Source organism: Diceros bicornis, chromosome 14 (assembly GCF_020826845.1).
Source record: "Diceros bicornis minor isolate mBicDic1 chromosome 14, mDicBic1.mat.cur, whole genome shotgun sequence".
Lineage (NCBI taxonomy): Eukaryota > Metazoa > Chordata > Mammalia > Perissodactyla > Rhinocerotidae > Diceros > Diceros bicornis.
This window is the reverse complement of record NC_080753.1, coordinates 36,497,651-36,514,955: the sequence shown is the minus strand read 5'-3', so window position 1 is coordinate 36,514,955 and position 17,305 is coordinate 36,497,651. Positions and strand designations below refer to the sequence as shown.

The 17,305-nt window shown below is 35.6% G+C and overlaps 1 protein-coding gene across 1 annotated transcript; it reads left to right on the top strand.

Annotated features, from left to right (window-relative positions):
• The first annotated feature begins 6,511 nt into the window (after window positions 1–6,511).
• Window positions 6,512–7,417, top strand: LOC131413942 (olfactory receptor 12D1-like). Its single transcript, XM_058554948.1, has one exon. The coding sequence runs from the start codon at window positions 6,512–6,514 to the stop codon at window positions 7,415–7,417; it is 906 nt and encodes a 301-aa protein (XP_058410931.1).
• The last annotated feature ends 9,888 nt before the right edge of the window (window positions 7,418–17,305 follow it).

Below are 17,305 nucleotides of genomic sequence, written 5' to 3'. Positions count from 1 at the left end.
TTATGCCCACCCAGCAGTAAAAAATGATTCAAATATCAACAAGATTATGGCCATTTTCTACTCAGTCATCACCCTACTTCTCAGGCTTCTCATCTATACACTCTGCGACAAAGATATCAAGGAAGCTCTGAAGGTGTTGGTGTCCTGGATCTGAAGAGTCTGCCACCCAACCAGAGTCAGTAATGGTGCCACATGAGAAGCCAGAAGAAAGCAAAGCTGGTGGAATATCCAAACAGAAAATAATCCCTAACCATTGCCTTTTACCTGTGCAACGTAGCTTGTTAAAGCATTAAGTTTATGTATTTGTTTTTTGTGAGTTATCTGTGGCACATTTCAAGTAAGAGTTGCTTCTCCTGACACCCAGTATCTCCATATGCTGCCTGTTCTTTCAGTTATTCAGCTTCTCCAGAGGTAAAAGGAGTTGATAATCTTATGTTAATATTAGTGCAGAGAAATGGCAGAGGCTTTGTAGTTCATGAATCTGGATTGGATGTTCTCCCACTTTCTAGCATCAGTTAGATAAGGCACTGAGCAGATAAGAGTTCTGCACAGGTAAATAAAGAACAATGAAACCATTGTACTTTCCTCAGAGCGTTGTTCTGCCATTCAGTTGATCTAATAACATGTAGAGTAATGAACAAAAGTTTGTTTATTTTATTACACGAGCCTTCATCAAGCACAATTACGAAGATTAGACTTCTGCCAAAATATTTATTTTTTTCACAAAATGCATTTTTTCCTGATTATAAAACAAGACATGCTCATTACAAAAAAGTCAAATAATACAGAGCTGCATGATATAGAAAGTAAGAGATCATCCTCTAGCTAAATCAAGAAAATTTTTAACTTTCAGTAGCATCCTTAATGGTAACTGCAGGACCTTCAACTAAAACAAATTTTTTATTCCTTTGCTAAAAATATCTGCCAGATAAGCTAAACCTAGATAAAAATATTTATTCCAAAGTGTTCCAAATGTGGAAGCTTAGTTTAAAAAATTAGACTTCTGAAAGCCAGACAGATTCCACACGTTTGACAAGATCTTCATATTATGCACACATTTCATGACAAATTGTTTTTAAATCAATGATAGAGAGCCCTGCTTCTGGTTACTTCTGATGGCTATTTTGACTGTGGATTTTCAGTGTTGTTGGAAACATAGCTAGAGCATGCCTGTGTAAAGTGCAATGAATGATAAGAATTCAGGAGCTTCCTTCATCACTAAAGTATCAAAACCAGATGCATCACCAAACATCGCAGAAACTCCATCTGAGCTGAGTGTGAAGATTTTCTTTACAAAGTTTTGTTTAAAACAAAAACAAAAATTTTCATTATTTCCAAAACATCAATAACTGTAATAGTTTATGAAGAAAACTCATAAATTAAGAATTCTATGATAACATCAGCTTGAACAGAGCAAACGGAAAAGCAGAGCCGGTACATTGAGAGATGTCTGCAGTTTCACCCAGTTGTGCATTGAAGAGAAATGGTAAGGCTGCTGTTCCTCGATGATCTACTTCAAAATGTTTAAAGAAATAGAATAAATTTCCAGAATAAATTTCATCTTTAACAAAGAAATAGCTTCCAGCTTTTCCTCAGTTCCCTTCTGTAAAACACCCACCCCATTTCCAGAGTGCCTGCCTCACTAAATCTCCTCCATCAGGCTTCTTTTGTTTGGCAATTTGAAAGCAACTTTATAGCGTGCTCTAAGAAAAGGTGTTTGAGAATTAGCAAAACCTAGTTTGTAAGTGTCTCAGCTTTTCAAAGTTCTGTTCTCTTAACATGAAAAATATAAATACCAAACATTGTTTTGATGCATTTTCAGGATAAACAGACCTGATGTGCTCTTTCAAGTTGGCTGACTTCATAGTTTTATTCACAAGAATGTTTTCCCCCTATAAACACAAAATTTAATAGGAAATTAAATCAGTTAATTACACGAGGCATTTTACTTGAAAATTTTCTGAGTTCTTTAATTATAAAGATATTGAACATATAAAATTTTCAAAGTATAAACTAGAAAAATTTTAATGAATTTATTTAAGTTCAGCACAAGCTGGTAAAGGTTTCAGCTACAAAAAGTGTATTGGGGGCCAGCCCCATGGCTTGGCAGTTATGTGTGCATGCTCTGCTACTGGCAGCCACGGTTCGGATCCCAGGCGTGCACCGATGCACAGCTTGTCAGGCCACGCTGAGGCGGTGTCCCACATACAGCAACTAGAAGGATGTGCAACTATGATATACAACTATTTACTGGGGCATAGGGGAGAAAAAGGGAAAAAAAGGAGGAGGATTGGCAATAGATGTTAGCTCAGGGCTGGTCTACCTCAGCAAAAAGAGGAGGATTGGCATGGATGTTAGCTCAGGGCTTATCTTCCTCACACACACACACAAAAAAAACAATGTTGATAATGTCAAGAGAAATTATATAGAGATTAATCTGCAAGTAAACTAATGACTACCAATTTAATAGGAAATTCGTTGGCAAGTTTGTTACTCTTCCTTGTGTCAAATTATGGAATGAATAGAGCATCACTGACCTAAAAACAGTCATAAGAAACAAATGACCATGGGGAAAATCCTCTAAAATCAATGAATTATTTGGAAATTATTCAAATGATTTGAATAATATTTTGTTTGTAATTATATCACCCAGGAAGTAGTTCTATAATATATATTTTCGTTCAGTTAGAAGATCATATGATACATAACAAATAAATTATTTAATATACTGGTTGTTAAATATTCTTTATGATATCTCTGAATGTATACCTTCAGAAGTGTTTACTTCAGCCACATGGTCCAGGGATATAATCATCCTAAGAACAATGTTTATGCTAAATCTTGTCTTGAGAGTTCCTGTAGGTATGGAGTGGTATAAATTCAAACTGTAAACACTATAAAGAGTAAGTGTTAAGTTATAGCTTCTCAGGAGACACCTTTTGTTTTTAAATTTCAGAACCTAAGCTACAACAGAGGAACTCTTTGTCACCTTGTTCCATATGTGGGTAGACTTGTGTCTACTGTACACCCCTTTCATTACAATATCATCTTTCAAGAATCCTGGCTTCACCCAAAGATCTCAATTTTAACCCACTACCATGTGCTGGCCTTAGGTCTGTCTTCCATAAACAAAGTTGCCTATAACATTGAAATAGCTTAGGAAATGAGTTGTCAAAACTCCTCAGGGCTTTTTTACAAAAAAAAAATAAAGATTGGATCCATTCTACAAGATATTAAGACCTAAAATAAAATAATATTAATCAAAATGTAGCTTGTTCAATGGGAAAAAATGAAGGAATAGACCATGTATTTTGGGCAACTTGGAATTTTATAGCGATGGCATCATACAGCTGTGAAGAAAGAATAGCTAGTTTGTCTGTCTACACAGAGACCAAGTAGAGCCAATCCTTGATTATCTCACAGCACATAAACATGAACTCTATAACACTACACTTCTAAATAGAAAATTTAAAACTCTAACTAATAAATAAGACAAATTACCTAATTCGTAGAGCTCAGTGCAAAATAAAAAAGCAGGGTCTCTTGTTGAAAAATTAGTAAGAATTTCAAGATGGTAAAAGCAAAGTGTTAAATCAAGCCGGGGGCTCTACTAAGCATGGAGCCCTGAGGGACTGCATAGCTCACATGCCCAGGAAGCTTGCCTTGTAATAAAAGAATATGTGAAGCAATTTTATTTTGATTTGAGGAGGAAAATAATTTATAAAAAAGACCTCGGAGAGACAAAACAGAGAGAGGAAAATCACTGGTCATGACTTCAAAGTGATGGATTGCTAGACAACTGAGAAACCGTAGATAAAATTCAGATGGGTGATATTTTGAAAGAATGGAGAACACACTGCAGTTATCTCTAGAACTAGAGAGCCTCAGTTTGAATTCTAGTTTCACCATTTATTGCAAACAGGGAAATTTAATGGGGACTATGGTTAATAATATGATACTGTACACTTGAAAGTTGCTGACAGTAGATTTTAAGCACTCTCACTACACACACACAAAAAAAGAGCTAAGGATGTGAGGTGACGGAAATGTTAATTATCTAGATGGTGATAATCTCTCCACAATTGTATACTTAAATCAAATCATCACACTGCACGCTTTAAATAAATACAACTATATTTCTCAATTATTCCTCAATAAAGCTTGGGGAAAAAAACAACAAAATATACTTAAATCCTTTAAGCCTTAGTCTTCATGTATTAAAGTAGGAATTATTTCAGTATTCCTTCAACTTGATGTTTGAAAGAATTAAATGAATTAAATATGTAAAGAACTCAGAACAATAACTTACACAATCAGCACACAAAAAAATTTTATTTATTTGTATTATAGTAATAGCACATATTATAACACAAAATTATTAATATAATGAATATATAATTAACTCCTACAAAGCAACAAAAATGGTCCTCAATAGAAAAATGGACAAAGTATATGGAATTTATAACTTTCATTATAAAGTCTGGATAGATGTCAGATCACACATTAATATTCCTTGGATGAAGCAGGCAGAATATTTTTAACTAAAGGATACAGCAAGAAGCAAGGATACCCAATGTAGAGACCCGTCTCATTCCCCCAGAGAGAAAAGTGAGCCTTAGGATCCAAAAATTAAGGAAAATAATTTAGTATTATTACCAACAGTGAAGAGTCAAATTTAGAAGGAACAAAAGCAATACTACTTCTCTATATTCCCTTTTCCTTGTTTTCCATAGAACCATAGTAATAAATAAGTAGAATATTAAACATAATCATCTTTCTGAATGGATCAATGGGATATGACTGTCCCCCACTCCTTAACTTTCATTGCCAAATTTCTTCCCATTTTATACACAGAGTTTTTCCAAGGAAGTCTCCACAATGAGAATGTGTATCCATACCTCTGTCCCAGGAAATAAAAGATAACTAAACTAAGAAAACATATGAGACAATTGAGGTTTGTGCTATCCATGGTTCTGGAAAAAAGTGCAAAACACAGTAAGGAAAATAAATAAGAACAATGAAAAAATGAAACTCAGATAGGAATTCACCAAGGGGAATTCTGTTGTGTTGCAGGTATGGAAATGTGTCCTGTTTACTCTTACAAGAATCCTTCTCAGACCCAGGGGACATGCTCCCTCAGGATTTGTCTAGAGATCTATGGCTAATAAAAGGCAGGAAGAATTGTATAAATAGAGGAATAGGTTTTGAAGATGAAGAGCTTGTGCTGCATCATGAATAGTAATAGTGTGAACTATCACTTCAAATATTTTTCTACTATTTATAATCACTGGGAGGTAACCCTAAAAAGTTTCTTAGCTGTGAACTTGAACACTCAGTCAGGTAAGAGAGTAGACTAGGATACAGGTTGAGCACTTGCCCCTATTTTTTGTTTGCTTTCTATTATTAAATTTTAATACCCACAATTTATAGCTGATTTCTTATCTTATGATGAACTCTTCATTGTGTCTGTGAATTATGAAAGCATTTTACTTCCTACATTTTTATTGCCATATTTCATTCTCAATTCAACATGCCTGACTCTCTAGATATTCTCCAAAGTAAAAATGTAATCTCTAAATATTGAAATTGCAGTGAAATAAGTCATTTAGTGCAAATAAGTCTGATTGATAATGTTTTTTAAATGGCAGGAAAGTCTTCTCCCCCAAAGGAATTTTTGATATAACTTTGTTTTATGGGTCAGAGAAATGAAAATGATATTTGGCATAACATTTGTATCTTAAACAGGAGTGGTGAATTTTAACAATATACAAAGTATGCATGGCTATCAAAGAAAGCTACTCTGAATCGCTTGAAGCCTCTCTTTCATGGAGGTGTAGTGGACGTTAGATAATTTCTCATAATTTCCTCCAGCTATAAAGCCTAGAATCCCATGGCTTCCCTAGAAGTGTTCGTAGTTAAATCACTTTTTTTTCTATTCTAGTCATGTCAAATCTTTTTCTTCTCCCCTCAGGAATTTTCCAAACTGAATGATTCCCCTTGTATACGAAGCACTCTGAATGTCTGCACTTGTATTAGATTTCCTTATAGTTCTTATTATTCTTCCCTTGTCTAGTTTTCTGAAGTAAAAACTCTTTAGGTGGTTTCTTACTAGGTCATGAGATAGCAGTACGGTGGAGTACTTAAAATTTTGCCCCCTGTTGGAGCCACTTAGGAAGAAGAAAGGAAAATTGTATCAGAAGATACATGTTCACAGTCAGAGAAGATGATAGGTTGGCAACATGCTCTAAATTCTTGGAAGGAAGAAAAATATTAACGATAAATTTAATAATGAAAAAAATGGTTGAGTCACAGCACATAATCAACATGTAACCTTAATATTTGATAGTGCAATGATCCAAGTATAGTACAATCTCTGAGGTTGGGACTATGTAAAACAACAATGCTCTCCCTCAAAATATTGTCATCTAGGAAGGAAAATCCTAGATTGAAAAGACTCCAATTCCCATCAGAGAGAGCATTCCATAAATTCTTTTGTCTTTCCTTTTAAGTGATGCCGAATCAAACCTCAGTCACTGAATTTCTCCTCCTGGGAGTAACAGACGTTCAAATACTGCAGCCTTTTCTCTTTGTGGTTTTCCTCGCAATTTACTTTCTCAATGTGGCTGGGAATGGAGCCATTCTGATGGTTGTCATCTCTGATCCAAGACTCCATTCACCTAGGTATTTCTTCCTGGGAAATCTGTCATGTCTAGATACCTGCTACTCCATGGTGACACTGCCAAAAACGCTGGAGAACTTCCTCTCTACACACAAAGCAATTTCCTTCCTGGGATGCACAAGCCAGCTTCACTTCTTCCACTTTCTAGGTAGCACTGAGGCCATGTTGTTGGCCGTAATGGCTTTTGATGGCTTTGTGGCTATCTGCAAACCATTTCATTACCCTCTTATCATGAATCGTCACCTCTGTACCCAGATGGCTGTCACTATCTGGACCATTGGTTTTTTCCATGCCCTGCTGCACTCCACAATGACCTCTCGCTTGAACTTCTGTGGTTCCAACCATATCCATCACTTCTTCTGTGATGTTAAGCCATTGCTGAAGCTGGCCTGTGGGAACATTGAGCTCAACCAGTGGCTACTCAGTACTGTCACAGGGACGATTGCCATGGGCTCTTTCTTACTAACACTTCTCTCCTATTTATACATTATCACCCATCTCTTCTGTAAGACCCTTTCTTGCAGCATGCTTTACAAAGCACTGTCTACTTGTGGCTCCCACTTAATTGTATTTATTCTTTTCTATGCTCCTGTTCTTTTCACTTACATTCATCCCGCCTCAGGTAGCTCCATGGACCAGGATCGGATCATTGCCATCATGAACGGTGAGGTCACTACTGTACTAAATCCACTGATCTATTACTTTGAGGAACAAGGAAGTGAAGGGAGCCTTGAGTAGGGTGATCACAAGGAGGCTCTGACTTGAGGAAATCTATAGAACTCTTCTGAGGCATAAACAGGCAATGAGAAAGTTGAATGTGAAATTGTACTGCTTCTCAAATTGTTTACAATATGTTTAACAGAGGGAACTGAATAAAGGAAAAGTAAATGGGAAAGTCCAGTCAAGTTTATTGAAAAATGAATTCTTAAATGAGAAACTTTTATATTTTCAAGTATATGGGAAAGCCATTCTGGTTTGAACCTGATCTGGCCTGAATTTTATTTGATCCAAAGAAGGCTGACTTACAGCCTGTCAAACATACATTGTACATCTGTTTTAATCATTACCCTATAGTAAAAAAAAATAAAGAAGATAATGTTCTCTTTGGAGATAAGAGTTAATGCTTCCCTTCTCATCATGCCAGTACTCTTTAAAGATAAGAATTAATGTCACCCTTCCTCTGATGCCAGGGTCATGTTGACCCATTGTGTATGTGCTCATCTGTAACACACATCTCCTTGAACCATTAAAGGAATGTACCCTTGTCATGTTTGATGTATGTATATTTTTTGAAATGTTATATAACCTGCTGAAAATTATTCTTCTCCAGAGCACTTTCTTCCCCTATGAAAGCTATAAGTTCCGGGCCATAGGCCTCAGTTTGCCTCAAATAAAACTCTCCACTTTAGAACGATTATTGATCATTTGCATTGACATTTCTTGGCATAGTTGGCAGGATTTTAGAGAAACTTATCTGAGACCACTTGGAGCCTACTTTGAACCACCGCTTGGTACCAGCACGGGCCCATTATTACCCCCTGGCTTCACTGTACTTTTCAGGTATTTCAGTGAGCTCTCCTGAAATCCAAACCTCCTTATTTAAGTTGGAAGTCCTGACTTTTATTCAAGCTGTTTTCAGTGTTAAGATCTAATGTCTTAAGGGTGTACCAGTACTTTTCTTGGTAAGGGGAACCTAGGGGGAAATTTGGAGAGAACTGTGTTGGCTCACCTTTTAATTTGGCTTTTAACTGAGAAATATTTATGTTTATAAAGCCTGAACAAATTGTTTGACAGCAAAATGAGAGGCTGAACTCATTCAGCTCCACAGAAAAGGGTAACTTGCACCTTCCAGCCACAAAGTGTTCTCAGGCAACTGAGAACCTAGTGGAAGTGTCTGAGGTCAATCCTTCCAATGTGCAGCAGCCCATAGGGAACTCTGTCATCATCATTCACATTAAATAATCAATGGCTTTCCAGAGATGCACACATAAGGATTGGTCATTCAGTGCTCTGAGCCCCCATGGCAGTTTTAGACTGCCAGTGGCGGAAACCGAGACACATAAAAGAGTGTTCACAACCTTTTAGGAAGCGACACTCATAAGCAGCACATTTTTGACCCACTACACTACCCTTAGGAATTGTTCAAACTTTATATTCAAAGGAAACTAAAAGAAAATGGGAAACCATGCTTCTAAAGCTGACAAGCTCCCAGATGGGCAGCCACCCACTGGAACTCCAGCTGCCTTTATGTACAATATGTATGGAGCCTTTACTTACAAGTACTTAATAAAATGGGCAAATTTGACGAAAAATAATTTAAGTCTTGGATTGCTAAAATGGGGAACAATTGTTCTAGAGCAACCATATATGATCAACCTCCCTCAGGAACTCCAGCTGGTTTTATATTTAAGAACTATGGTCCTTCCTCTTATAAATTTTTGTCACAGTGGACCAATAATACCAAAGATGATTTAAAATGACAGTGGCCACTCTGGGGCTCCTTTGAACTTCCAAAACTTGTCTTTGTGCACTATATTTGAGAACCATGGAACAGACAAATTAAATGCAATCTTTAATCTCTAAAGAGTCAAACATGCCACCTTCCAGCATAACTGCTTAAAACCATGGTCTTGGAAGCTGTAAATATTTACAAAGAACAACAAAATCTTACTAAGCTTGTTTTGTGTCCTGAGAGATTGGCTTGGTAACCATCGGATTGAGTGCCCTAAAATATTGTTGGACAGAAATGTGGTTGCACTCCATTTGCAGTCAGATACTGCTGTACAGAAATGTGGGTTAAACTCCATTTGCAGCTAGGGTCCTACCAAACTTCTGCCAGGCTCAGGGGAATTACATTGGCCATTAGAAGGAACACTCTAATTATATAAGGTCATTTAAGATTTCACTTAAAAGCAAAGCCTTCAAAATACCAAAATATGCTTATTGAAAGTTTTGTTGCAAAAACTAATGAAAAATTAAGTTATAAGAGGTACCTAAAAGAAAAGACTATATAAAAGTATATTAAGTTATGGTTTTACAGACATCCCCATAACCTACCTTTGAAGGAGGGCCCAGTATGAGCCCTTCCCAGAGTTAATGAGACTCAGAAAGGATTATGGGAAACTGCTACATTTTTCCGTTAAACATTCAAGGGGAAACTAAAATTAAAAATTAATGGAGTTGGTTAATATTGCCAGAAATATTTACCTTTTGTTCTGGCTAAAACCTGACAAGATATTTGAAAGAATTTAGCAACTTATGATCAGAAATTCTGCCATACTGGAAGCTGATATTCAAAGCCTGATGGAAATGTTTTTACATATATAAGACTCCTTTCCCAAGTTAAAATAAAACTATGTACCCAGAGAGAAAGAAGCAAATGAGCGATGATGTAGTCGGAAAGGTAGATCAATCTATAATGTCATTTAAGTTACAATCCAATTTCTGATGAATTGAGAGCAACTGTCCCTATCTCACAAATCCTTGCAAAACTGGAAATGCAGCTCTAGAGGCAGTTCAGATTTTACCCACTCCCATTCACTAATCTCCCAAACCTCCCCTATTTATCTCAAAAAGCTTGTAACCTCTCCAGGAATTCTTATCTAGACCATCACCAATTTCTAAGCAGAAAACCTTGATTTATTTTACCTTCCAGAAACACAGTTTGGATCCAACTATTACTTTATAAATAGTGAGTTTTGTATTGTACCTAATTCACAGCAAAAATTTAATGAAAACTACTTAAAGTCTCTGCTTGTGTCTGTCTATGTATCTATGTATGTCTGTATGTTATATATATGTGATATTTTTCTACCTCTGGATGGTATAATTTCTAAAAGAGGTCTATTTAATTGGTTTAAAGTAAGCACTTATATAAATTATTTCTAAATGTAATAGAAACTAACTCAGATGTTTTTCAAGTTGACATGATATAAAATAATCTTTGGTAAATAAAAGCTTATTTAAGTTTGTTGGTTTGAAATAAGCATGTTTTCAGAGTTATCACCATTGGATATGATACAGACATGTTATCTCTGTTACAAAATTTGTCAGCAAAAATAGCTTTGAATGATAGCTGATTTTGCCTAATGTCTCATGAAGCTTTCGTAGGCAATATAAACATAATTATTGGAAACAAACAAACTAGACATAAGAAAGATAAAAGTTTTGGGGTGAACTTTTATCAATAATTATGTGCTATGATATAGATACATAAAAGTAACTTCGAAACCTTTTCATAACTTAAAACCTTAGAGTTTTGCCAAATTAAGTTAAATGATATAAATTTATTGAGTATCTAGATCATTTCCACATAAAATAAAATATTAAAAATTAATTACCAAACATAGATTTATCTACTTTTGGTTTCTTGTTTCAGAGAAACTAGAAAAATACTTCCGTTTATTAATAACCATATTTTGTGCCACAATGAGAAATTTTTTGTGAGAAAGTACATGTTTCTAGACAGTATTTATAAGTCTGCCAATCCACAGGATGCTAATATAAAAAAAAAATAGAAACATCTCTGTATACAAGGAAAGTAAGATTTATGTTTTTTGTAAAGACGGTATAAGGAAGGGAGATATTTTTGTTTGTTTGTTAAGAAAGTAAATTGTACTAAAGTACTAGGAAGGAGGCAAGGCATAGGACAAATTCTTAACGTAAAAAAGAAAGGTGTAGAAAGTTTGTCGAAGAGAAATCCTGAGGAAAAAGTTTTATGCAGGTCAAGTAGGCTAAGATTGAAGTAAAGTTTTATGTAGTCAAGTTGGCTAAGATTGAAGTAAATTTAATTAAGTAAATGAGTTTTAATATCAAAAGTAAGCTGGTGCAAAAACTAGAATTTTGTTTTCTCTCTCTCTTAAAATGGTAGTTTTCTTGTATTACTTTGATAAAGATGTTATGAAAGATTTTCTTCACCTTTGAGTAAGTCTACCTAAAATGCAAGGATTCTGTTTTGTCATAATAATTTCCTATGTTCAAAAAGCTGAGGTCTCTATTAAGAGAGCCAAGGTTTTTTTAAAACTGTTTAACTTTCTATGTTTGCCTTTAACATCTTCCGTTGTCACTTTGATTAAATGGATAACTTAACATTGTTTCACAGTCACCTATGATCCTATTTGACCAAGTTTTTTAAAACCTTTTGATATTTTTGGCCAACTTCCACAAAATTCAAATTCTAAATAAAGTCTTTCTTTTGACCTGAAAGTAACTTTGAGACTTTCCAGGAGATCTCTGGGACTAATCAAAGAATTTGTTCTCTCTTTCTATAAAGAATGAGATAATAAACTAATTAGGTTTATTTGGTAATTAGGTTAGTTGGTTTATTTGGTATGTTTCCCAAATTGCATGAGAAGCATTGTTAAATGATGATAAACCTTCTTTGGTTATGTTGTGTGGATAAATGTTATTAATACATGTTCTAAAAATTATATAAAATTCCTAAAAATCTGATATGTCCTGGTATAATTCTAGTCACTATCTTAAAATGTATGTTATATAAATAACTAAATTTCCTTGTCAATTGCATTGTAATCAGATCTTTAACCATGCCATTTTAAGTTTTTCTGTCATTTACAGACAGTTATTGTTTTACTCTGATGCTTTTGCAAATATCTTTCATCTTCAGTGAGACTCACGGAAAGACCTCTGACATTTACTCCAGAATACAGGTTTCTGATAAACTTTCAGATCATAAAACTGAACTGGATTTAAAGAAATCTTTTCTCTTAAGATATCAACAATTTGGTAAGATATAGCTTTGTGAACAATGATGGAACATTTACTTTTCTCCCTACCTGATCCCTCCAGAATTCAGAAACTCTCAGTGAGTATTCTTATTTTCACTTCTATGAATAACCAGGCCAATTTTTAATATAAACCAATTAGTTTTACAGTGATTATCTTTGGTTTAAAAAAAAAATGAAGGTAAACTGGAGACAAAAAATTACGTTGTACCTTTGTAGATATTAGATTCTAGTCCTGTTAATTGTCTTTGAGTTTTGTTATACACTTATAGTCTGGATTCCCCTGGCCTAAGGTATTGCCTTTGGTCTCACTGACTGCTCACAGTGCCCACTTTGGAAAACATGAACTGACCCGACATGGGATGGTCACTGGCAGATCAGTGTCTGTTGAAACACAACCTTCTGCTTATCCCTTGTAGTCTTATGCTAGTATGACCAGCTACTGTAAGTCTCTAATATCTTATACTCAAGTGACTATAAGTATAATTCCTTTTTACATAATATGTTATGAATGTAATAGAAATAAAAACATTTATTGTGTGCTCACTGTGTAAGTTAGTGTTCTGAGTTCTTCACACATATTAGCTCATTTAATTCTTTCAAACATCCAGTGAAAGAAATGCTAAAATCATTCCTACTTTAACACAAGAAAACTGAGTCTCAAAGGATTTAAGTAAATTTTGCTGTTTTTTCTCCCAAGCTATATTGAGGAATAACTGACAAACATAGTTATATATATTTAAAGTGTAGAACATGATGATTTGATTTACATATACATTGTGGAGAGATTACCACCATCTAGATAATTAATACATTAATCACCTCATCATTAACATTTCTTTGTGTGTGTAGTGAGAATGCTTCAGACCTACTCTCAACAACTTTCCAGTATACAATATCATATTATTAACTACAGTCACCATTAAATTTGCCAGTTTTGCAATAAGTTCTGAAACTAGAATTCAAACTGAGTCCCTCTGGTTCTAGAGGTAACTGCAATATGGTCTCCATTCTTTCAAAATATCATTCATTTGAATTTATCTACAGTTTCTCAGTTGTCTAGCATTGCAATCTGTGAAAATAAGTATAGAAATAGGAAAACAAAACAAAAACATAGGAAGAGTTTTCAAACTCATAATTTTCCATCACCAAAGTCTGAGGGGAAAATAACACATTGATGAGCTAGAAAGCAACTTTTGAGATTTTTTTAATCTGCCTCCACTTTTGACAATATTTTATAGTAATCCTTGACAGTTTGTTCAGTGGACGTATGAGACATCTCTAGGGATAGAGGTTCCAAAACTCTTCAGATAAACCATTGCTTATTTTATCTCTGTTAATTAGTGACTACAAAATTATCTGTTTTAATTATATGCTTGCCTCCATGCTTTGAGAAAAAGAAATTATGACATACTGTTTAAAAATATCCTTTAAGGGGCCGGCCGGTGGCGCAAGTGGTTAAGTGCGCGCGCTCTGCTGTGGCGGCCTGGGGTTCGCTGGTTTGGATCCCAGGCATGCACCGACCCACTGCTTGTCAAGCCATGCTGTGGTGGCATCCCATATAAAATGGAGGAAGATGGGCATGGATGTTAGCCCAGGGCCAGTCTGCCTCGGCAAAAAAAAAAAAAGAGGAGGATTGGCAGATGTTAGCACAGGGCTGAACTCCTCACAAAAAAATAATAAAATAAAAATAAAAAAATATCCTTTAACTCATACATGAGTTAGCATTTCCTTTCCCAATTGAGTAAACATGGCACTAAATTGAAATCTTTAATACATATTAGCATAATAATTTTATTGCTCACATGAAAATATGTTAATTTATAGGAACAACACAGACAAACAGGCCTAAGTATTATCCAGCTACCCAATACATGGGTAATATAGGCGTATTTCTGATTTCATTCAAGAACACATAAGAATACGTAAGAAATCAGTTGTATCAATTGATATTCCGAAAACAAATTCAACTCTAGAATTCCAAGGCTAGTGTCTCGTTTGTTCAAGTTTCCCATATACTACCAAGGAAATTTCAATGAAAATAATCAATAATCATTCTATAGTAGAAGAGTTTTATTTGAACCAAACTGAGGACTGCAGCCTGTGATTCACAGCCTTCACAGGGGAATAAAGCTCTCCAGAGAAGAGCAATTTTCAGTTATATACCATTTCAAAACAAGGATACATCCATCAAGCATGACAGGGGTACATTCCTTTAAATGTTCAAAGAGACATTTGTTACAGATTAGCACATACACAGCGAGTCAACATGACCCTGGCATCATAGGAGGGGAGGCATTAATTCTTATCTTCAAAGAGTACATTTTCTTCTTTATGTTTTTTACTTTGGGGTAATGATTAAAGCAGATGTACAATGTATGTTTTACAGGCTGTAAGTCAGGCTTCTTTGGTACAAATAAAATTCAGGCCAGATCAGGTTCAAACCAGAATGGTTTTCCCATATACTTGAAAATATCAAAATTTCTTATGCCATTTTCCCCTTTTGATCAATTATTTTTCAATAGAAAGCACTGATCATCAAAATATTGTCCCTCTATTCCAGGATGGCTACTTCCTGCACTGGGTCCATCATGTTCCTTGGAGTTGGGCTTTTTTTGAACTGACTTGCCCAGTAATCCATACTGGCGGGGATAGTCAAATATAATTGACATTCGGAGATATACACTGACAGGGGTGACTTGAATAGCTGGTCAAGAGATATCTGGGAGCTGACAAAACCTCTTTCTCTATTCTCCCTTTCTTCAGTTTTTCTATGTGGCTATCATGTGCTTCTTCAGCAGGGATGCCTCAGGGTAGACTTTTAATGGGGGCCACAGACCAAGGCAAAATCTACCAGTCATCTCTCAGACAAAACCAAAGTCCCATATTAATGCTACATTTACCATACTTTATTGGCCAAAATACTCACAGGACACCAAGCTTTGAAAGAGAGAGTAAATTATTCCTACCTTTCATTGGATAGAGCTTCAAAGACTTTGCAACATCCTTAATCCACCAGAGCCCCAACTCTGACTACTAATAATTTCCATTGTCCCCACATACAAAGTACTATACTATTGCTCCAAATGAACCTAAAATCTCATCTCATAGCAGCATCAATTCAAAGTCTAGGTTTTTATATAAATCAGGTCAAAGTACAGAAGGGGCTTTTGGGGTACGGTTCCTCAAGTATGGCTTTTTTGATCTGAAGAACTTTGAACTAAAGAATCAAATTATCTGCCCATCATCCAGTCAATACATAATGGTAAGATAGTACAGAATGACCACCAGAGAAAATCTCATTCCAAAAGGCAAATTGTGAGGCACATAACAGTAATGTAGCAGTTGTAAAATCCAGCTGGGGACATTTTTCTAACTCTGTCCCCTACTGCCAAAAATGATGAAATTCAGGTGATGATGCTAATGAAATTCTCTTTAAAATATTTTAGGGTGTTATGATTCTTATTGAGGTTTACTCAGTAGACAAATGCCACACTCACAAATCTCTAGGAGGTGGCCTTTCTCTGCCTAGGGCTGAAAAGCAGGTTATTGTGGGATGACACTCTTAAAATTCTGCGAAACATTGTCCTCTTGTTACAAGTAATTATAAAGCTGTCTTTAAAATTCTTAGGGGCCTTCTGATCTAGCATAGAGGGTCTAGGAGGCCTGATCTTATGACTTTTAGAAACTTTTTTAGGCTTTATCTTTATCTTTCTGAGGTTTCAGCAAAGGATCTACACCCACATCTTTGAGATCTTTACCTATTAACAGCATCCTGTATTTTAATCTTTGCCCGTAAGCCATCTCTTATATCAAGAACCTTCTGCCACCTAGAGTAACTAGGACTGGTATATAGTTTAGTTTTTTAAGCCTCAAAAGTCCTGACTTCCTTACTTATTTATTATTTTACCTGAAAATTGACTGCTTTGTTTCTTTATCTCACCACATTCTTCCCTATTTTATAATAGTCAACTCAAAGAAGTCACTTGAAACGTTTACCATTCTTTCTGGTAATTTCATTAGCAAGATCCATGGGTTCTGTAGATACCCATTCTATCTTTCATATTACCATAGACAACACTGTACATCTTTTCTTGCTTCCAAGCCAATCATTAGAGTTAAAGCCCTGCATAAGTTAACTAAGGATGCCCTGGGGTTGTTAGGGAGAAAAGAGATTAAACACAAAGGAATCGCAAATATTAGCCAGCACGTACTAGTAGGAGTAATCAGGGGATTGGATTTTGAGGGTGCTTAATCAAGAAACTGGAACATAAAACTGAATAAAGAAAAATGCATTAACTTGAGGACATTGAATTCTTAGGCATAGACCCTAGGAGTGTGGCAAACTTGTGGCTAGTGTGGCTCGTAGAAGCCTAGAGAGGTCAGGAGAACATGCTAATCAATGATGAAATGCCTGGGTTGCCCTGGCAGATCATAGAGAAAAGAATAAAGAAACTCAAGGAAAATGGGGATATTGAAATGGACATATTATATGAGGCCAAATAATCCACCATAATATTATGTTACATGAGAGCCTAGAGGAGATACACCATTCACCAAGGCAATTATGCCTGCTGGAGGAGTACCAAAATTACTAAGAAGTTCAGTGGTGACTCTCCTCTGTAGAACAGGGCTGATGATTTGGAGAGGTAATAACACAGCTGGATTAACAGTGATGTAGAAGAAGTGGCTCTAAAGCAATAGAGGACAGACGGTAGAAGTGAACCACCAGAATCCAGCAATTTACAATTTCCAAAACTAACAGTGAAGTCAGAGGAGCAGCCAAGGAGTCTTGACCCACAGGGAGTTGGTGGAGACGGTTAATGCAATATGGTGTCCTTAGGGGCAAAATCAGTGAGCAATCAATGAGGGTGTTGTTTGA